Source organism: Taudactylus pleione, unplaced genomic scaffold (genome assembly GCF_031769625.1).
Source record: "Taudactylus pleione unplaced genomic scaffold, aTauple2 ptg000330l, whole genome shotgun sequence".
Taxonomy (NCBI): Eukaryota; Metazoa; Chordata; class Amphibia; order Anura; family Myobatrachidae; genus Taudactylus; species Taudactylus pleione.
Genome location: NW_028284731.1, coordinates 3,287,510 through 3,311,639, shown reverse-complemented (window position 1 = coordinate 3,311,639; position 24,130 = coordinate 3,287,510). Strand labels below are relative to the sequence as shown.

At 42.9% G+C, this 24,130-nt stretch overlaps 1 protein-coding gene across 3 annotated transcripts in view; it reads right to left on the bottom strand.

Moving 5' to 3' along the window:
* The window catches only part of GAS2L1 (growth arrest specific 2 like 1), a 28,943-nt gene extending 6,156 nt beyond the window's left edge, over window positions 1–22,787 (bottom strand). Inside the window, exons 1-5 of one of the 3 annotated variants that reach the window (XM_088443521.1) lie at window positions 22,715–22,787; window positions 20,313–20,966; window positions 7,902–8,009; window positions 4,018–4,114; window positions 896–1,142 (exon numbers count right to left, since the gene is read on the bottom strand). In XM_088443521.1, the coding sequence (XP_088299647.1) occupies window positions 896–1,142; window positions 4,018–4,114; window positions 7,902–8,009; window positions 20,313–20,936 (1,076 nt within the window). In that variant the 5' untranslated portion in view covers window positions 20,937–20,966; window positions 22,715–22,787. The other 2 variants (XM_088443522.1, XM_088443518.1) reach the window with 2 other exon arrangements.
* Window positions 22,788–24,130: the final 1,343 nt, after the last annotated feature.

The window sequence follows — 24,130 nt, the reverse complement described above, 5'->3', positions numbered from 1 at the left end:
CAGACTAGATTTTGATAACGGAAACGTAACGACTATACCAATGGTTTGGGAGCACCTCCATGGTTACTGTGGAAAAGGAGACACATATCATTGCAGCTTGTTTATATGTCCAAAGTACTGGAGGGACTGAATAATGCCTATTGTGTTACTGACCTTTAAAAGGTCTTATACATTAGGATATTAAAAAAAATGTATATAAAATAGAAAAAAATCATAGTGAAGAAATGCACATAAATAATATGGAGTCATTTCCCACTGAAAGGATGGGGCTTATTGTGACAGGCACAAAGTTAAGCTCCGCCTCCACACCTAATTATGTTAGTTACACTAACGGCCTCTGAGCAGTGACTGTAATAAACTTAGGGGTAAATTTACTAAAGTGAGAGTTTTTAGAAGTGAGTTTTAGAAGAGATGTTGCCCATACCAACCAATCAAGTGTCTACCGGCAGTAAGGGGTGCAAAATAGATGAACACCAGAGAAGTCTTTCATTTTTCCAGCATTAGCCACTTTTCATATTGACCGAAGAGTCGATAAGCGAAAACGTTTGGCTTATCTCCACTGCATAAATAGACCCCTTCTTTACAGATGAGTGGCAGTCAAAATCCGTGCATCATTAACTGACAGACCCATGATTAAGCTGGCTCTCTAAAAGTAACTTGCCCCCAAGGCCTGAAGTGTGCAGAGAATGATGTATACATCAACAAATAATTATACTTACTTTATTTTCAACATCAATTATTTAATTCAATTAAGATGGATATAATTATTTAGCTTACATTTTTTTTTTACTGGTAAACGTAGTGGGTGAAACTGATCATAGCTTATCTATGTTTGTATATGTAAGTCACAGACGTATTAATTATTAGTTATCACTTTGATTTGCAGTCAGCATACCTGAATGAGTTAATGCCATGCATCCCTGGGCGCTCCTTCTGTGATACTGGGGCCTTGGTGGTGTTATTCAGGGAAGATGCTGCAGCCGGATTGGATCGTTGTGGAGTGTTGGGCTCAGGGCTCTTAGTGCTCCTGGGAAATCCCTCAGAATATCGTCCCCTAGATGGGCTTAATGTGCGGGAAGGTGCAAAGTTAGACCCACGCTGTGGGGAAAATGTTATGGGACGTGATGTCTGTGCACGATGGGCTGTAGAGAAGAGATGACAACTAATGAACATTGATGAAGTAGATCAATTATATAAATGTTACATTGATGGCACAATAAGAGATCAGTGAGCCATTTATCCACAAATGTGGTATCCGATTGTTGATAGGATTGTGCAGCAGTCAAGATGAATGTCTAGACTGGAAGCATCGACACCTGTCCTGCAGGCACAAATGAGGACATGACAGACAATGACAATGGCAGGTGATTTTTCTCTCCCGAAAGTGACAAAGTTTTTATAGGGTACGTAGACAGTGGTGTACTCTCCTCATGTTTCACGCTGTTCATACAGATGCGATGAAAACAAATGGAGCATGAAAGAAGCTAAGAATAGGGAACAGTCATCTCTATGACTAATGTTGGTTCCATAAAAACAGACTAGAAAGAAAACACAAGACAGAACATAAACTATTCTGGCACTGTTCAATCTCCATTTATATTGTCTATGACCCCTGCAGCTAACAGCCCTCTGCTGAGTCACTTTGGATTCCTATGTACAGGATAATATTAATAAATGAAGAAGATATAGTGCACAGTGACTAATGGGCCGATGTATCAAGCTGGTTTTCGGGGGGAAGCATATTGATTTTCGCATTTAGAATCTACTATAGGTCATAGGTAAGAAAGCAGTTTATCGTGAAATTGTATTGCATAAAGTATGTTTATAGTTAATATCGTAACTGCATGTAGTAGAAATGACTGGAAATGTGATATTTTAGTATGTATCAAGTAAAAAAACTCAAAAATTCTGCAAACATTTTCCTTTGTTTATCGCCAGCCTCAGATGGTATAAGTACAGGTTGAGTCTCCCATATCCAAAATGCTTGGGACCAGGGGTATTTTGGATATGTGAATATTCCGTATTTTGGAATAATTGCATACCATAATGAGATATCTTTCGAATGGGACCCAAATCTAAATACAGAATGCATTTATGTTTTATATACACCTTATACAGGAATGGGTACGATATCCCTGCTGTCGGGATGCCGCTGGTCACAATACCGACAGCGGCATCACGACAGCCAGAATCCCAGCCCCCATAGCAAGTAATGGTGAGTATTTTCCCTACCCCAACCCTAACCCTCCTCGGTGCCTAAACCTAACTTCCCCCTCCCCGCACCCTAAACCGAAGACACACTGCCTGGTCCTTAAACCCAACCTCCCCGCACCCTAATCCTCCCTCCCGATGCCTAACCCTCCCCCTAATGCCTAAATCTAACCCCGCTACCCTCCCCCTGTACCCCTTCGGGATGCCGACGGTCGGGATACTGGTGCCGGGATCCCAACCTATCTGGATTTCTATGCCGGTATTTAGACTACGGCATCCCGCACGCCGGTATGCAGGCTACATCTCCCTTATACACACAGCCTGCAGGTAATTTCATACAATCTTTTCAATAATTTTGTGGCTCAAACAAAGTTTGTGTACATACATGAAAGTCACACATTTTTCAAATACACAAAGCCTGAAGATAAATTTTGGACAATATTTTTAAGAATTTTGTGCCTTAGACAAAGTTTGTGTACATTGAATCAGCAAAAAGCAAAGATTTCACTATCAAGAGCCTGATTCACTATGGATCGCAATTCTGCTCATACACACGCAACGGAGTTGCTAATATCAGCAGCGATATGCAAATGTCTGCATTCACATTGCGATCGCAGCCTAACATAAAAACGCCCACTTCCCCTTACTCACACCTGTATACTTTGGCAACATAGCAAAATTACCAGTAACATCGAGAACCATCGGACCCATATGCACAATAGTGGCTGACCAGACTTCACTCAGAAATTGCTAAACTTCCTGTGTGTATCTAGAGCGTCTTCCATCGCAGTGGCTTAATTATGCCCTTGTAACGGCGTTCGAATGCACTGGCACGCCTGCGTTTCACTGAACACCCCCCTGTCACTTCCTGTCAATCAGTGTATAATGAAGCTGCGTGCTCACTACAATCGCAAGCCAATCGCAGTGAAGGGTTAGCGCACTGCGACACGGCCGATTGCATGCGTATACAACTGCGTACCTTGCTGAAACGGGCCCCGAGTCATGCTAAAAAAAAAAAAAATTCTGTATTTTGGAATATTTGGATATCAGAGACTCAACCTGTACAGTTATTTTAGTAACAAAGTAATGTGAGGGATGAGGTCTGACTACAATTGTAGAAGATGAAGTGTAGATGTAGTTCTGTCACACTTCTCTTAGGCATACTTGTTGTATGAGTGCATGAGCCGTCAATATTTGCAAACTTCCCAATTTTTTTCATAGTTTTGTCAAGAGAGGCTATCAAAATTATTTTTGGGTTAGCCCCCTTTGACTTTTTACAAGTGTTTTCCAAATGTCCCCAAACTTGTTTACTACTCTTATCTTTAATTGTATAAGCAGCCCCCATAGGTTTCTTTGGGGAGTTACTTCATTGCGGAATGTTGCTCTGTTTTCTAGAGCAGTTTTGAGCTTTGCCCCTGGCCAGGATAACTGTGTTTACTCTGCTTCTTTCCAGCACATCCACAATGCAACATATTCCAAGGTGTTGGCCTAGAAAAATATGCGACCACGTAAAATGAAAACCATTGCATCTCTAAACTGGTTTCACATTAGTTTTTTCTGCATCGTAAATTTACTCTGCATCATTCTGATACATTCCGCCGATAAATTTAATGCAATGCAATAATCTGCGATAATAGGCACGTTTTGGGGGAAATTTAATGTGGAAATGATACCTCAGCCCCTAAATGTATCAGATGCTATAATTTTTCTACCCAAAAATTCAAGTATTTGAAAACTTATAGTAAACATCTGATGGGTTGCTATGGGTTACAGCACATGATAATACTATATTACAGTTATACTCACAAAGAAACTGACACCTGCAGGGATCATGCTTGTCCAGATAATGTTCTAGAGTATCCCAGCCCCCTCCAACACGCACCATAACATGATTCCTTAGAACCTGCAGGACATGGAGGGATAACACAAGGCCTATTTAAAAATGCATGATATACACTAAATATAGTGTCACCTGCTTCAAATCAAAGCAAATACATATAGAGTACATAAAACGACAGGCAACAGGCAAACACAAAGCAGAAGTGAAAGTCTGATGGGCAATCTCTTTGCGCATTGGTATCTAACACAAGCAGTGTGCAATCCTCATTTGTGCACGTTAATATATTGTTGGCAAGTGTGGAAGTGACCAAACACTGCTAGGTCTGTCGAGCTTTGGAGAGTCAAAACACATATACTAATGGAAGACATCTGAGAAGGGAGGAATTCAGAGGGAATGAGGTAACATTACATCACTCCTAAATTATTTAAATTGTAACTCATGTTACAGGTTTTCTCAATCACCAGTTCTTTTGTTAGGATTCAATGGAGAGAGATGAGTTTGTGAACCTGACATTTATAGAAGTCTTACTGTAAGCGCTTTTGTGCTAAAAGCTGGGTACGCGGACGGGAAAATACATTAGCAATCTTCAAAAAAAAAAAAAAATCACTTCAGAGATTGTGATTACCATGTCCCCCCCTCCCCCCCCCCCAATTTAAAGGTTACCCAATCCACATATCTCCGCCCATACATTACAGATAGTTTTCAGCGATTTGCAGATCATCTTGAAAGACTCATCATATTACTAGCAAGGTCAGCAAATCGGCTGATCGTCTCCATACACTACAAATCTATAGCCCCGACTGATCGCTAAAATTCATCATGTTGGACAACCTGATATAGCGATTCCAATCTCTTTCTGATTGGATTAGGCAATCAGTGAACCCCATACACCGACACATTTTTGGGACAATCATCTGCAATTGCCACAATTAATCCCAGATGTATGCGGCCCTTTAAGTAACCCAGCTGCTGACCGGCCTTCCCACCAACCGACCGGCTGATTTGGTAAGCTATACGCACTTACCAATCGGTCTCTTGATACGAGACATCACAAATGGACGGGCACTAAAATTTTCCAAACCAGTTTTGAGGTTAGCGTCTGAGGGTCCCCCGTACACACATGCAGATATACTGATATACCTAAAAATTGTATAGTGCGTACCCAGCATTAGACCCAGCAATATATTAATATATTACTTTGCACAGAACTGGCCTTTTTGTAGCATGCACCAGGACCTAAATATAATGCTTCCACTTTTTACAAGTATTATATGATATTGTAGTCTGAATCGGTAAACATGGTATAACGCTTTAAAAGGAGAGGATTTTAAAACTTTATTTAAAGAGTCCAGGACCTGTGATGTTGTATAATTTCTTTAATACAGAACAGACTGTACATTATGTAGTTAGCGTGACCCCATTCACTCACTGGTAGGGAGCGTTACATTCATCAGGGTCTTTATGTGTTATGCTCTCTTCACATTGCCCAGCAGGAGAAAGCTCCCTACTCTGACAGTCTGACTCTATGGGCCATATTCAATTAGACACGTAAAGCCGAGATCTGCAAAAAAAAGTATCGCCAATTGCATCTTTTTGCCTTATCTCCGTATTCAATTCCACCCGCTTTTCGAAAACATGGAAAGTCAGTGCAATGTAGTAGGCAAAAGATATTCGCCTCTGAATAGTGCAAAAGCGGGGAAACCACTCAGAACCCTTGGAACAGTCCCCAAAGGGCAACTGCATCAAAAATATCCTGAAAAAAAAACAAAAAAAAAAAACATAAGAACACCCTAAAAAAGTACTTTGAATTTGGGGCCGAAAAACCACAAACTGGGGGGACAAATTTGGGATTGCAGGTGCATTTTTGGGGGTGGAATTTCACTTTTATTTAAACTTCACTTTACAAACATTAAAAGATACTTTCACCCATTTCCAGATACCCCAAATTTGCCAGGACTACTTGTTTTCACCAAAAAATACAGCTTTATGCCATTCTTCACCACTTGTGCAAAGACGCTAATTAGTGGCAATTGTACCAACTTAAGTACCCCAAACAGTTTTATTAGGGCTAATCTACTACATTTATCCCCAATGTTTCTGTATCTATTTGGGGGGGTTCAGGCTGATTTCCCCGATTCTGACACCACTTTCTGCCTGTTCTGACTTTGCGTGTCGCCGTTTTCGCGTGTTTTGGAACTGAATAGGACGAATAGCATCCTAGCGTCCTATATCGGAGTCAAACCTTCAAACTGCACACCGCTTGATGCCCTACTGAGCAATCTGGAGAAACCTGTTCCATACACCGTGCATAAAAGGGGTGAATGTTTCAAATAGTGAAAATAGAGCAGAGAAGTGGATCATAACAACCAATCAGATTCTACCTTTCATTTTATAGAATGTATTTAATAAATGCTACCTCAATGCTGATTGGTTGCTATGGGAACTTCTCTACTGGTCCACATCTCCACTCTTTTCACTGCTTGATACATCAACCAAAGAGTGATTTATTGCTTTTCTGTAAATTATATCTACATTAAGCTCTAGGCAAAAAATAAAAAATGGCATCAGAGGATCTGTTGATGACAGACCTTCTTTAAATAATGTGCAATTATGTATGGTCATCTATAAAAATACACCTTCATTGTTACCTGTTAATTAAAGTTGACCAATCACCACAAGTTAATATTCCTTAATCCAATATACCATCAAAAAAGAAAGAAAATTGTATTCTGCTTTATTTGGCTGAATATTTCTATAGAATACATTTAAAAACAATTCAGATATAATAGTTCATCCCTACATGTCTTCAGCTGTAAAAAATAAAACAGTTGTTTGGTTCTCAGGTCAACACATCTGTACAAATCTCCACAATTTAAAAATGGAAAAAAGGAGTTAGTTCTTTACCATATTTATTTATATAGAGCCAGCACAATCCTTTGCACTTTACACTTGGATACATAACCATAAGAAAACAAGACTGGGTAATAACAGATAGAAAAAGCTTACACAGTGTATAATGAAATAGGAATTTCAAACATGAGAATAAGTGGCACATATTGTATAGCACTCAAGCCAGATTAAAAAGGGTGTTGGTGGGCTATATGATCCAGGGGGAGATGTATCAAGCTTTAGAGAGATGTTCAAAGTAACCAATCAGCTTTTGTTATTTATCTAGCACAGTCTATGAAACGACTGGTAGAAGCAGATTGGGCAATTTCTCCACTTTATCTCACTCCAAGGCCTGATACATCCCCTTCCCCTTCCCTTCACCCACCTGGTTCTGGAATATGATCAGCTTGAAAGAGGTGAGTTTTCATGGAAAGCGTAAAGGTTTGGAGACTAGAAGAAACTTCTTGTGCGTGGGAGGACATTCCAAAGAGTGGGTGCAGCCCCCCAAAAATCCTGTGACTGTGAATGGGAGTAGGTGATGAGCGTGGGTTAAAGACACAGATCTTGCACAGAGGTGTAGCTGGGAAATATTTGAAGTAAGGTAAGAGATGTATGTTGGTGTAGTTTAGTTGGTAGCCTTAGGGGAGGGAGTGTTTTTCCATCTGTTCTGTAGTGGCTGTTAGAGAGTGACAGAAAAGTAAATCTTATAATTTTCTTCTACTTCTGTACAGTTACTGATATATCATGTTTTAGGGGTTTCTTTCCCTGGAACGTGGGTGTGGCTAAACTTACCATATTTGTTTTATTTAAAAAAAGCCAAGAGAAACGGTTTATCGATTGCCAAACATCACTTTCTCATTCTGTTACATTGGAGTATATTGCAGCATTCATATACAAATGCAGTTTGTTAGTAAAGTGAACATAATGCCAATATGGACATATTAGAAAAACTCACACTTACCCGCACAAAGATAAGTGTGTTACTGTCCCCAACCTGATATTTTCCCTCTGACACTTTTATCATTGGAAACTGGGATGGACAACGACAGCAACCTAGTATTTCACGAACCTGTGGGGAGGAAATAGAATTGTCAGGAGACACACAGACATAACATGGATAAGAGAATAGTCAGGAGACACTCACAGTCATAATGCCACATAGCAAGAGGAGATGGAATTCCCTATTGCTGGGTACACACTAGACAATAGGTTGCCCGATTCAGCGGATTGGAACAGCATATCGGGCACATAGTCTCGTGTGTACCAACTATGTCGCTGATGATGCACGCTCCTACGGGTCGTCAGCAATATCCTCCATCGGCCCTATATGCAGAGCCGACAGGGGATGTTAACAACGGCCCCTGCCGTCGCTGCCCGCATCGGCAAGTGTGTATGCACTTTCCGATGCCGGCTCCCCCGCCGCTGTGGATGTCGGGCTGGGTGTGTACCCAGCATAAATCTATACTATTGTACAACCAATGATATCTCTTTGTCATTTCAGTAATAAAACCAAAATGTATACAAGTTTAAGTTTTGTTAAAAAAAAAAAAAAATGAGGTTAGCGCAGAAAACACAGTTACCATAATTATAACATTACTTATCGAACGCCAATCTAAACTGATTTGAGAGCAACTTTCGGCATGGCAGGTTTTTTAAGAAAATTTTTACTTAAAATGTTTTTAGAATTAGCACATTTGAGAAATTGGAATTGAAGCGATGTCTTTAAGTAAAGTAACAAACGCAGTTTGTGATCAGACTCCACCTCGGTGATCTCGACCCAAGATTGTCTTTCAAAAAATTTATTTATTTTTCGTCTATTTACCAGTGTCACCAGCTATTTTCCAGATACCAAACTCCAGGTAACGAAAATATAGATATTGGCACAAAACCTAACACATTGGCATTTTGCCATTTTAACAGTGGCCGGCTTGACAAATGATTGCAATATTTTGGAACAAATTTAAATGAATTTAAATGAAATACAGTCTGGGGTGCAATTAGGTAAGTGCAGAGCATGTGTGATTTTTTAATTTTTTATTTAAATCGAGTGGTCACATACCTCAGGCACCACAGATAATTGAGTGCCATGGAATAAAGCCTATTGTTTTTAATGAAATTGTTTAACTTCCCAGGTGCCCATTACTTGATTCCTTGGGGGACGTTCTGTAACTTTAAGGCCATGAGCTAGCAGACCTAAACCTATGATAAGACAATGAAATATAGAAACCAGTGCTTGGATAAAATAACATAATTATTGCTGGTATAGGCATCAACCAGCTGGTATAGGTATCAACCAGCTTCATGAGAAGCATGCTTCTGATTAAGCTGGTTGATACCTATACCAGCGAAACGCGTTAAGTACTTACCTCAACATAATTACCTGGACAGACTTTACATCGTGACCATTGGTAGTATGGACTTAAGCGGATTCTGGACCTTGGTGTACAGCTACAAGTGGAAATCAATTACAGCCGCAACACATGCGGATTCTACGCTAAGAGGACTGTGACAATTCCTTTTTGATCCTAATCACTTGGTAAATACTGCTGCGTATGAACTGTGTTTTCCAGAGCAAGTCCTAATTATAACATTCGTCCCATATAAAGGTCACTAGCCATTTGCAGGTTAAATGCGGTTTATAATAGCTCCTTTATACTGATAATTATAATATATATATATATATTTATTTATTTATTAATAAATGTGTCAATTATTATTGTCACATCCTTTTCTCTGGTCAGCATTTATATCTTATTTTATTCAAGCGCTGGTTTCTATATTTTGTTCTAGTATTGGGACGGACAATCCCATAACTGGCTGCTTCATGTTAGCGCACTGACCCTTTTCTTTATATCCCATGATAAAACAATAGTTTGTGTATAAAATCTGTGCGATACCTGGTGGCAAAGTATTTTGAGAGACAGTGCAGGGACTGGCCAGAAGGGAGGACTTTGGCATAGTTGGTCGGCTTAACAAATTATTGCAATTTAGGAACAAACAATCCCTAAATTTAAATGAAACACAGTTTGGAGCGCAATTAGGCAAGTGCAGAGCCACCTGCAGCCTTTGTTTCTATTGTCCTCGTCTATAACCCTATTCCATTGATCCCAAAAAGGACCCCACTGTTTGCTAACATGCATGCAAACAGTGGTGTAACTACTGTGGGTGCAAGGGGTGCGGCTACTATGGTGCCTAAGCTGCCTCTGTGGCCCGCCGCACCCCCTGCAACCAGTCGCGCACACAAGGTGAGCCGGTCCAGTCAGGGCCGCCGAGGGGGGCCTGGGTGTCAGCGGTGTTGATTTGGTGCCGGCCCGCCAGCTGATTATAGCTGGTACTCCGGAAGGCAGACATGGAGAGACAGCATTGCCGGTCGCAAGGTAATCAGAGCTCGCGGAACTGCAGCCAATCACCAATGGCAACCCCTGACTGGCTGCCGGCCTGCGTGCTTCGATTGGCTTATGACCGGCGCCAGATTCAAATTGCACTGGCGCTGTAAGTCCATGTCTGCCGATGCCTCAGCTGTAATTAACTTCTGCCCCGGGTCCAAATCCACACCTGCTGGGTCCTGAGTGTCAAATGTGGGTTGCCCTAGTCAATAACACAACATGAGTGGTATTTATATACTACTCGTAACGCTGAACCCAAGTTTGACTGAATTTGGCAGAGATAGTTACAATCTACATATGCTAAATTGCCGCCAGATCAGCATATTTTACCTAGACTGTAAATTTTATGTTATGTTTATTGATTGGGAGGCAGACTATAGTTGGATCTTGCTCAATGTTGTATATAGAATTATCTAATGCATATTGGGAATGGAGGTTTGTACATTATGTACCCTAAAATTTAAGTGTGAATGCCTAGCATAAAATATATTGTATATTCTGTACTAGATGTTTTTGATACTATTCTGCGAGCGGTATCCAATTAGCCCCGAACATTGTACGGGCGCTAATTGACCCCCGTGATCGGCGAAAAACTGGGATTTTTCGCCGATTATCCCCGATGTTTTTTTTCACCCTATCCTATTATTTCGGTAGGATAGTTCTCACTAAAACACATAGGAGCCGCGAAAAGCTCGCAAACCTGTGTGTTTTCGTCTTTTATCAGGTGAAAAAAAACAGAAGTTATCGTAGATTCTCTTTCAGGACACATCAGGTCCCGAAATAAACACACCGATAAGTGCAGTCGTCAGGCCGACTTCAGGGATAATTGGATAGCCCCAGGCGAGGTAATTAGCCGCGGTAATTTACCACAGCTAATTGGATACCCCCGAGTCTATTATTCGCTTATCTTTTTTCGTATAATGTTTATATATGCTGTATTTTTTTTCTCTCTCTGCTATGCTCTGCAATTGCGAACATGTTATTTATAAATGTATTCTCTATTGTGATGTATATGTTTTACGATTGTGATGTGTGCTAATTATTATAATTTTTTTTGTTTATTATTTTATTGGTCAAATGGAAAACAGTTTCCATAAAGAAAATAACTACATTTAAAAAAAATCCACACCTGCTGGCTGCTGACGGCACACAGGGAGGAGAGCATAATGCGTAAGGGGCAATACTATTATGTGGAATAATGTGTTATATGGGGCACTACTACTATGTGGCAATCTGTAAAGGGCATTACTGTGTGGTATAAGGGGCACTACACTACTGCATGACAATGTGTATAAGGGGGAACTACTGTGTGGCATAACCTGAATGTGCTCTGTGTGGCATAATATCAGAGCTGGTTCTACTATTACGCATGATACGCTGCTGAGTAGGGCGCCACATAGTGGAGGGCGCCTCAGCTGCGACCATGCGGGCCGACTGCTTCTCTGTGATACAGCTGCACCACGCGTGTAGCGCTGAACGGACGGAATTCAGTCAGCACTACACAGTGACAAACACACAGCTGCCAGCGCCGGCAGCTGTGTGTGTGTTTTGATTAGCAGCCAATGTCAGTCAGTCAGACTCTCATTGGCTACTGCGCCCACAGCAGGAGCTGTGCTGGAGCTTTCCGGCTCCCGCAGTGGGTAATGGGAGAGACGACCTGACCCGGGAGGACGGACTGAGGAGCGGATGGCGGAGGCCGGAGCGGGGATTCAGGTAAGTGTTTTTATTTTTATTACATGTGTGTCTACTCGCGGGGGGGGGGGGGGGGGACTACTACAAGGGGGTGGCTATTACTGGGGCACTACATAGGGGGGGGGGGGAACCTCCACTGGGGGCACAACAAGGGGTGGGGGGCTACAAAGGGGGGACTACTACAAGGGGGTGGCTGCTGCTGGGGCACTGCATGGGAGGAACCTCCACTGGGGGCACAAAAAGGGGGGGGACTACCACTGGGTCCACTGCATAAGGGGGCGTACTACTGGGGGCACTATATAAGGGGCTTACTGCTGGGAGCACAAGGGGCACTGCATAGGGGGTACCACTACTGGGGGCACTATATAAGGGGCTTACAACTGGGGGCACAAGGGGCACTGCACAGGAGGGACCACTACTGGGGGCACTGTAAATGGGGCACTGCATAGGGCGGCACCAAAAAATATACTCGATTACCAAAGAATTTGTAGCTTTCACACAGGTTTTTGGCAGACTGTCACTTTCCACTGGAGTCAGCCCTGGAACCTGTGTAATGTAGGAGTGTCAAACCTAGGCAAAAACCTAATCCTAATCAAACTACACCACCAAATTTGGTGGAGCTAGATCCAAAACTCTGGCCGTGCATACAGGACGCTTTCTGGCTTATTATATAGATATATCAGTATACAGATCATGGCACCTTGCAGTCTGGTTTGGTTTCCCTGTCACTATCATCTGGTTCATTGTATACCATCTGGTATACCTCCCTCTAGAATTGATTACAAATTTATTTTTGTATATATTATTTCAGCAGTACAATAATTATGCAATATTTATGTGTGAAACCACACCCAGAATTAGGCTAATCCATGCTAATCACATTTTGGTGCCAAGTGCACTGTTATACACATCCACTAACCGTTGGAAAGGACTGTTACGTTTTCAGTCAATGGGTGGTATTCAATTGTTAAGAGACGGGAGATCGCAGGGCGCTAATCAATCGTTGCCGAATTTTCGCACTGATCCCGCCCATAGGGGTTGGGTTTAGCCTCGTAAAACTGCTACCCCCAACCAAAGTGCTGGGCGCGATCATGAAAAGTGCTGTTTGGTCGCCCAAACACGGCACTGTTCGCCCATTTCAACTCGCACTCCCCTGGGGCTGTGAGCTGAAATGGTGCGTCGGAAACTGATCGCGCCCGACAGGAGCAACAATTCAATAGCTCCTGTCGGGCGCATAAGGGGGCGAAACAATTGAATACCGCCCAATGTTTGCTAGGCTATGATAAACTTAAGAACATGCTATACTCTGCAATGAAAACATCTGATATAAAAGGGACATTTTGCTGAAATTCTACAATGTCCTCATGTTGCGTCGAGCAAGGGCACTCCCAGGCCCAAGGCAGATTATTGTTTTAAATCATCTCCTAGTTAAACCAATTAGGCTTCTGCTAGTGTTAGTTTGGATTTAATGAGATGAAGCAATTCCTCTGATGAACCAAATAACACACAAGGAGGCTACTGCATTATGTTATGCACATATACAAAGAAGATGAGACCACTCAGTAATATAGATATGCATTAGTATTCTGAGGTTATGTTTCTTTTCATAGTATAATGACACTTGAGATCTGTACATTTTCCAGAGGAAACCTCATCTTCAGCATTGCCTTGGAGATATACAAACATGTAGGGAAAATCTGCAGACTGAATCCACACGTAATAGTACAGACAGGAAACACTTGTCATTAGATCACTTCCTTTAAGGAGGCAGCATTGTGAGCAAAACCCTCTATACGATACATTTGCAGATGTAAGTTTATCATTCATCATTATGTGGAGTTCATGAGCCAGTCAGTCATATCTAGGAGCCAAAAAGTGGTGCCTCCATTATCAGGAAAGCACATGACTCCCAATACTCAGGAACCTGTAAAAACATTTATATAACAGTCGGAGGATGATACACACACTAGTACAGTGGTCTTGGTATATCCACAAACAACTAGTTTGCAAAATTATAAAACATCAACTCAAAGTAAACAGTAAAAAATAAAATAGGACTGTTGAAGGGAAGTGGAGAAAGGGGTGGAAGGGTACGGGTGGGGTGAGCACCCTAAAAATTACACTAAAATAACTAAGTGCAGTCATTTTAGTTGTGGGTGCCCTGACTACCTGGCTTCTGGGATTTGCCCAGCACTAATGGAGACGGTCTCATTAAAACAGCAGACTTGCAATGTACTTTGGCAAACTTCAAAATCTGTATAATAATGTTCCTGAATTAAAGAGCTTCCAGGACACAGTGACCTGTTGTGGCAGTCCGCTGGATTCATGGCAAATGCAACATAATGACATACTGTAGATGCACCCAAGGCCTCACCAGACTGTAGCAAGAAGAGATTTATCACTGTGAAAAGCAGTGATAAAAAAAAAACACACAAAAAAAAACAGCATTATTGTTGCATGTTATCAAATAACATATTGCCGAGGTTCTTCATGACACTCAGCTGCTCCAAGGGTTAACTTGCCCCTTTATCTGGCCAGTTTCTTTGGATTTGCGCAAGCATGCCTCAGCTAGCCATCTTGGTCATGCTTAGTGGAACTGAAAGCCACATTTGAGCCCCCTTCCCCCCAAAAATGAGAAGGAGATGATATATTGTAATCTAATTCTACATGTTTGCCACATGTAGATTTGCTGCTATTAATTGGAATGTAAACTAAACATAAATCACTTGTTTCATCACTAGTGAAGTAAACAAAATGTTTTCCCAATAGAAACATATTCAATGTTTACTAAACTTTTATGTCATTTATATATTCACTAATTCACATTTATGCAACGATATTCCCATTTCACCACATCCCAATGGTACTCAATTGGATTGAGATCTGGTGACTGAGTACTTTGATCTCATTGTCGTGTTTTTTCTGGCTCCAAAAATTATTCCACAGACAAAGGAGGGATTCAGTTGTTTTGCACGGCTGCATTTCCAGCTAAAGGGAGCAGGAGCTATTCAATTGTTTGCGGGCACCCATTACTCATTGCAGCTTTCTGCTCGCAGCTTCCTGAGGCAAGAGCAGAAATCCACCCGCAGTAGGATTTTTGGGCACCTTAACCGCAACGCACCTGGCTTTTGGGTGCCTTAACTGTCTCTTTAGACAGGAGAAGCCACTTTACGCACCTAATCACCTGCATTTTGGACGAATAGCCCCCATTCACTTTAGATGGGAAATGCGGCCACGCAAAACAACTGAATTCCGCCCAAAGTCAATTAGACATTTCTTCCCATTCTGGTGTTTGGTCTGATAAAAAAAAAAAAAAAACTGAGCCTCTAGACCATTTGTGCAAGCTTGTAACCACTGAGTTACTCCCACTTGTTCAAAGGATTACATATTTACATCAAGAGGCAGGTGTACAAGTCAACTTAATAAAGTGACCATTGAATGTATGTGTTATATATACAGTGCCTTGCAAAAGTATTCACCCCCTTTTACATTATTCATGTTTTGTTGCCTCACAACCTGGAATTAAAATGGATTGTTTGAAGGTGTGCATCATTTCACTCACAGAACATGCCTACAACTGTGAAGTTCTGTTTTTTTTATATTGTGAATCAAACAACATTTAGGACAACATAACAGAAAACTTCAGCGTGCATAACTATTCACCCCCCTAAAGTCAGTACTTTGTCGAGCCACCTTTTACGGCAATTACAGCTGCAAGTCGCTTTGGATAAGTCTCTATGAGCTTGCCACATCTTGCCCCTGGGATTTTTGCCCATTCCTCAAAGCAAAACTGCTCCAGCTCCTTCATGTTGGATGGTTTCCGATTGTGAACAGCAATCTTCAAGTCTGACCAGATTCTCAATTGGATTGAGATCTGGGCTTTGACTAGGCAATTCCAACACATTTAAATGTTTCCCCTTAAACCACTCGAGTGTTGCTTTAGCAGTATGCTTCGGGCCATTGTCCTGCTGGAAGGTGAACCTCTGTCCCAGTCTCAAATCACAGGCAGACTGAAACAGGTTTTGCTCCAGAATATCCCTGTATTTAGCTCCATCCATCTTTCCCTCGATTCGAATCAGTTTCCCAGTCCCTGCTGCTGAAAAACATCCCCACAGCATGATGCTGCCACCACCATGTTTCACTGTGGGGATGGTGTTCTTGGGGTGATGGGATGTGTTGGGTTTGCGCCAGACATAGCGTTTTCCTTGATGGCCGAAAGTTCCATTTTAGTCTCATGTGACCAGAGCACCTTCCTCCATACATTTGGGGAGTTGCCCAAATGCCTTTTGGCAAACTCAAATCGTGTCTTAATTTATCACTAAGTAATGGCTTTTTTCTGGCCACTCTTCCATAAAGCCCAGCTCTATGGCATGTACGGCTTATTGTGGTCACATGCACAGATACTTCAGTCTCTGCTGTGGAACTCTGCAGCTCCTTCAGGGTTACCTTTGGTCTCTGTGCTGCCTCTCTGATTAATGCCCTCCTTGCCCGGTCTGAGTTATGGTGGGTGGCCCTCTCTTGGCAGGTTTGTTGTGGCACCATGTTCTTTCCATTTGATGATGATGGATTTGATGGTGCTCCAGGGCATCAAAGATTTGGATATTTTATTTTTTTTTATAACCCAACCCAGAATTGTACTTCTCAATAACTTTGTCCCTGACTTGTTTGGAGAGCGCCTTGGTCTTCATGGTGTGATGCCTCTTGCTTAGTGGTGTTGCAGCCTCTGGGCCTTTCAGAAAAGGTGTGTTTTATACTGACAGATCATGTGACACTTAGATTTCACACAGGTGGACTTCATTTCACTAATTATGTGACTTCTGAAGGTAATTGTTTGCACCAGAACTTTTGAGGGGCTTCATAGCAAAGGGGGTGATTACATATGCACATGCCAATTTTCTGAACTTTATTTATAAAGATTCTTTTTTATATATATTTTTCTCATTTCACGTCACCAAATTAGACTATTTTGTGCAGATCCATCACATAAAATTCAGATTAAAAATAAAATTACAGGTTGTAATGTAACAAAAAGGGTAAAACGCCAAGGGGGGTGAATACTTTTGCAAGGCACTGTATATATTGTAATTAGACAAAACTGCAAATGCTCAAAATACAAAAATGGAGTGCAATGCACATAATCATGTTGCAGCAGGAAAAAAGGAGCCAGCACATCCAAGGTTAAATATGACAATTTTTATATATCCATAAAGTGCATGTTGCTGATAAGTATCAGTTTTCTTTGCCACTACAAATGATATGCCTTGCTGCTATGTTATAATCGGCTCCCCTCATAGTTTTGCACTTTAAGGATATATTGGGCGAAATTCAACTGATTTTGTGGCCCGCATCTCCCGTCTAAAGTGACAGGAGATCGCGGGCCGCTATGCAATTGTGCCAGCTTTTCACGCTGATCGCGTAAAGCAGCTGAACCCGACCAAAGTGCTGGGCGCGATCGCGAAAAGTGATGTTTGGGCGCCCAAACATGTAACTTTTTGCACATTTCAGCTCTCATCCCCCAGGGGCTGCGAGCTGAAATGTAGCGCTTGGCAGCTGATCGCGCCCGACAGGAGCAAGAATATAATAGCTCCGTCGGGCGCGCTAGGGGATGAAAAGGATTGAATTCCGCCCATTAGAAGAAAAAAAAAAAAAAAAAAAAGGGTCAGATCTTTAACCTTGGATGTGCTGGCTCCTTTTTCCTGCTATCTATCTATCTATATTTTTTTTTTCCTGAATGTGGCAATAGGTTCATAAGTATTGATTGCAAGACTCTCACCATCTCCCTCTTTGCGGACATAAAACCTCACAGGGGTCAGTACTGTACAGTATATAACTAAGAATGTAGAAAAGAATACTTACATCATAATGGAATTTTTGTCAGTATAAATGGATCAACCCGGGTTCAGTGACCCAGGGATCCGACCGGGCTGAATTACAGGGTTGAGCACGGGTCATTTCCATGTCACCCTGCAGTATAAACTGCGCGACCCAGGTCACAATGATCCAGGTTGAGCTGCATGTCGCCCGAATGACCGGCTTCAGTGGTGCTTGGAGATGACATCATATCCAAGCATCCACTGCCGGGCTGACCAGAACGGAGCAGCGCACCTCACCCGCCTCTGCGCCTCCGGACTCCTTTGGAGTAAAGCTAGCCACACACTAGACCAACTTACATCTAACCAGCCAACTTGTTGATTGGTTGGAATGAAAATCTGGTAAGGAATGGGAGTAAATGATGATCAGGAATTTGCTCCTAAATGCCAGAAAACACATGAAAATGGTCATTCAGACAAGTTTGCTAAATGTTTGATCTAAACTATTTGTTCAGACAACAGTTTTTGTCCATTTTCCAGCGTTTGGGAGCAAATTGCTGATTGTCATTTGCTGTCATACCTTACCAGATTTTCATTCCAACCAATCAACTAGTTGGCTGGTTGGACAGATAATCTTTAGATGTGTGGCCAGCTTAAGGTAAGGGTGTTGCGGAGTGGGAGCGATGGTAAAAATCGCTACTCACCTGTGCCGTAGAGCCGGGTCAGTGCCGACTCGGCTCCAGTGTGAATGATGCCCCGGGTCGACGCCGCAGTGTGAATGGGGGTCTGTCCCGGGTTGGAAACATGTTCCAAATCCCGGGTCAGACCCGAGACTTTGGTATAAAAGGGGTTTAATATCCTCACATGCCCTTTGCTTTCATTTCTAGTGCTCTGAGCAAATACACACAAAAACTCTGTAGCACACGTCTAGTCAGATTTAGCTGAAGTCAGTAAATTAATACTTTGAGGTTGAGGTAATGGTTAGTACATTATTGCTAACAAATGCAGAAAATTAAAAAGAGTATTAAAAAAATAATATTAACCACATTGGAGGTAATGTAGAGATTGATATAAAAGAAGCCCTCTCTTATATACGTGCCTGCACACTTACTTGTATTACCATAGGCTCAGAATTTACACTCATAAGCAACGTATCTGAAGATATATGTAACCCAAAATATTAAAGTCAGTCAAATGGCACAACTTAAGTGCATGTTCATAAACTTACTGCTTACCATTTGCATTTGAATGCCCCTGTGCAGCCTTCCAAGCATGGGAAAGGGTCAGGTATGTGTAGCTGAAAACCTGCTGTATGTTGTGCACGTGTGCAGTGTGATATATTTGTGCGCAAAATATAAATGCACTTATGACCAACTGTAAATCAGGCCTAGCGTCCCTTATAGTACCCTGCCCCTTACTCCCCTGCATTAATGATTTCTGAAAATGTCACAGTTGATAGTTTAGCATATACTTCTAAATGGGCGTATACAATGTGTCACGCATAGAATATGATAGATAGATCTATCTATCTGCAATTTGACGGTCAAGGATAAAGGCGAACTGCACTGTAGAGCCACATTTCTATCCAATACAATTACCGTTTACTTTCCAGCTAAAACAATGCTACAGGCACTGGTGGTAGGAATGAACACCTGAACCCAAGACTTGTTTCAGAAATAGACGCAAATGTCATCGCAGTTGCAATCTCACTGATCGCAATTGAGAAAATATGCTAATTACTCAATCATCATCCAGCGCAAAGACACGCCCAATGAAAGCATCTCACATCCGCCGCTCACGCACAAAATCGGTAACATCGAAAGCAGATCAAGCGACCATCAGCCTTCTGATTAAGTCTAAGGTGTCGCAGACATAGCGGGTCTCCAGACGCACAGGGGGCTCTGCTGCTGCGAGCAAGAACGCAGTGGCTGTTTTATGGATTCCCAGAAAACAGTTGAAATGGTCCGACACGCCTGCATTTTTCTAACCACCCTCCGTTACCTCCCCCAAAAGCTGACTACCTGTCTCTCACTTCGAGAGTACGGTTGTAGTACACTCTTGCCTTACTGGAATGACAAATCGGGCATATCGAGCAGTGTGTATGCCCAATTCCACACTCCCGCGGGTCACATACGATTGGCCGTGCTGCATGGCCAATCACACAATATCGCATTCGGTGCAGTGCATATTAATGAAGGATGGAACAATACATTGTTCCGACGCTCATTAAATCTTCTAATGTGTACTGGCAATCTTGCACGGTCCAGGGCGAAGGTAAATCACCCCAACCATCAGCAAGATTACCGATCGTACAAAGGTGTACCTGGCATAAATTCTCTGTGTGAGAATAAGGCTTACACGCATGTAATCGCAAACAATCGCTCAATCTGAGTAAATATAGTTATTGCATCTATCTCTGACTCAGTCCCTTCATTTATTAGGGTGAGTGGAAAGCCAACAATATACGCTATATAATAAACTCACCAACTCATCCAAGTTCTTGAGATCACACAGGGTGCGCGGAGGCCGAACAGGCATTTGGACACGTGGATAACCTCTTTGTTCTGTGTTCATCCTGCCCTGGCTAAGCTCCTCTTCTATTTCCTCCTCCATCTGAATAAGTGTTGGTGCTGGCATGCCAAAGCGTGCCCCTCGCCGGGCTACCTCAAGCAAACACAGCACAAAACTCTTCTCCCCCTTCTTTAGCACCAGGTCATTGGTTTCAAACATCAACACCTCTGGTATTCCAAGTTCCTTCCGACACCAGCCAATAAAGTTAGATACATTATCCCTGGCCAAAAATGAACCTGGAACAGCCCCCTTCACCTGGAATTTCACGTCCTTCTGAGGTAGCCTCATACCAGTAGCTGCATCTGGATATTGTGTTCTAAAGTCTCGTGCTAAGCGGTTGAGATTGTTAGCATGTTGACATAGAGTGTAACCAGTCTCCAAAGCCTCCAGAAAGTTGCTAGCTTCCATGTCCAGGTCATATAACATATTGAGCCAGTCCGTAAGATCCTCCTTCATGGCCTCCAGATACTCTTCGCTGGAGCGGAATGGTCGGATGCTTTTGGAAGCGGATGACTGGATGTGGCTCTGGTCTGCCATCTCTTCTCATTCCTCTCTTGGCGACCTGACCTACAGACATCAAAGCATATTTTTAGTACCATTCAAATATTCCAAGCTTTATGACAAATGAATTGGTTTCCAGGATGGTCAGACTAGCAAGGGGATACATGCAACGCAACACTCATACCATTGTAAATAATGTTATGCATAGACCAGATTCTCTCTTATTTTTTTTTAAGTAAATGGGACCTGTGCACTGGAAATAGCAAGAGAGAGCAACGTATGTATTAAAAATGTTATGCCAACATGCTGAACAATGCACATGGCTCAGAGGGCAATCAGGTGGTATAGCATTCTACAAAATACAGGTTACATTCTGTACAAACTACAACTGAAAGGGACATTAATGTTCCAAACTGTCAAGGATAGGACTTTTACTTGGTGGGTTCTTACCTAAAATAAAATGTCACTTTCCCAACAAAAACTTTTCACATCCCTTGAGGCCTGTGAGCAGCAGAGCTTACTCTCACCCCCGAGAGGGGGCTTTCCCCCCGGGTTACCGCACAGCAGCAGCGCTATTCTCATTCTCCCTCCGGACTCTGCTAGTGCCACTTCATCACCTCCAGCTTCCAGAACAGAGGATGTCACTGGCTCCCCCTCCCCTTGGTGTCTGTGTGACCCGGGGGCTGCTCAATTCGGGGTCCTCCTACATGGGAGGCAGAGAGGACACTTCTGCCGTGCGGTCAGTCTCCGGTGTTCTGCAGTCCGGGCAATAACAGAGCCACAAGAAGGGCGGTGCTGGAGAAGAGATTGCCAGAGCCTCGCCCTTTGCACAAGGTTAATCAGGCAGCAGACAGTCTGTCTAATCCCCTGCCAGCAGCAGCACTCTCTCTGCATCTCAGTCTCCTAAGTAAGGTGGTGACGGTCTCTGTGCTTAGCAGCCAGCACCGCACCAGTCCCCGCCCGCCTGTCCCCGGCAGTCACATCGCGTTACTCTCTCCTCGTCCTCCTCTCATGAAGGATCACACACGTAGCCGGAGCTAGGGCCAGAAGGCTATCTCTGTGCCCCGTCCTAGTCGGCAGCCTTGTTGGGAGCTCTGGGAGGGACAGTCAGTAATATCTAGAAGAGAAAGCGCCTCATTACTGCTTCCTGCCGGCCCGGGGTGCCCATTCATTGCTGAGCTCGGGGGAGGCGGGGGGAGTGTTGATCCGCATGGATAAGGGGAAGATCAGGAACTGTGCACGATGAATCCCAGGGAAGGAGCTAGAAGGGTATCAGAGCCTGGGTCCCGTAATAACAGACCAAGGACCCCAGTGGCCCACGCCATGACTCATACTCTTGGGCTCCAAGTCCGCGTACACTTCTATTACAGAGGACAAAACCTGTTATTAGCGTGACCCAGCACTACATACACTGTACACATACTGCCAGCACACTTGGTTGCTACAATACCCTTTTAATCAGGGACACATGGTTTACAGAGGGTCTGTGACTAATTAAACTAGGACAATGCAGACATACTAGTCAGACACTGCCACAGAACCTGTGTGATTAATTAGTGTTCCTGGTTAAAGGGGTATTCTAGCTGCAACCCGACACTGAGCCTGCATCGCCCCGGGCGCCCGCTCTATCATTTCCTGCTCACCCCGCTGCTGTCAATGGCAGTGCTGGGGCAGAAACACAACAACGCTCCGTCCCATATACATGTGACTTGTCATGCACACGTGGTGGCACAATAGAGCATTGCTGGGATTACATTGCAGGAAAGGTTGTCACGATGAGTGGGATAAGGGGAAACCTCCTCAGTATTTTATACCCCCGGCCTGTGGCTTTAAGGATGATCTCAGCAGCAGCATCAGGCAGGCAGAGGAGGGCGCGGCCGCCCTGTGTCACACTCCAGACTATTTGGCCACTATCCCAAGTTTAAATACTTTAACGTCTTGGCCAATGCGGGAAAAGTCATGTAACCCTTCCCCTGCCGCAGCGCTCACAGCTACCTATCACCATCATTATACGGTTGATGTAAATGACTAGTCACTAGCTGCTTCGCCTCTGGCATTATATAACAAAAAAATATATATCTTACATAAAAATCGTTAATGTGACCTTTCTGTTCTCTGTTATCCCTAAATTACAACCTTTTTTTAATAAAAGTGATACAATGATAACAAAAAAAAGTCCTGCCACTTATAATATATTCAAAGGTGCAACTAGTTCCTTCCTACTATGATGCTATTGGGATACACATATACACTAAATTCCCGGGTCACTGAACACAAGCCGTGTCACAGAGTCTTGAAACCTGTTTAAACCACAGACTGGACCTGGGTTATTGGCGGGTTGAGCTTATTTCACCTTCATTGTAAGGACCTGGAAGCGACGTAAGGTGAGGGGACGGAAGTGCGGTTCCATACCCATAAAGGCCACCAAACTAAGAAATTTGCTCGCCATGCTTTGGTCACAGTGGTTCGATTAGCTCGCCACAGGTTTATATTCCCCCTCTATGTCCACGTGGATAGTAGGGAATGACGGGAGTAACTGATGACGTCAGGGTCCTCTCTGTGAAGGGCATCTAGCTACTACCTTATTGGCGAGGCTTCTCTGCCAGCGCTTGGAGATTACATCATCTCCGAGTGCCGGAGAACCAGCTCTCCATAGGGTGTTATCGATCCGACCTGGGTCACCTGTTCACAGTGCAGTGTTCAACCCTGCTCGCTACCTACAGTAGGGTGGATTGCAGGGTCACTCGACCCGGGAATCCAACCCTGGCCTCTTTCCCACTGAGCCACGACCCGGGTTGGCACAACAATAATCAGGGTTATTTGGCCAGTGTAAAAGGGGTATTAGATAAAAAGACAAAACAGGAGCGCAGTGTCACTACAAGGACAATGGATTATACACAAATATAAATAGTTTTATAGTGCTTAGACAATAGAGACACAATTAAATAATCAAAAAATGAAAACAACATAAAATGCATAAATGACAGCAGGATTGAAAGCCTGCATTGCTCACACAGAAATTGATTAGACTTGGGTGGTGAGTCTTTTGATACAAGTTATCAATTCCACAGATTCTTGTTGTGTCAAACATTATTACCAACTTGTAAAGTGTGTACATAGTAACCCTCTATTGAAAGGTAATCACAGATCCTTGGATCTAACAAGACCTTGATGTTTGTAGTAAAATAAAGACAGAGGGGCCTATTCATCATCGGAGCACATATGGCCCA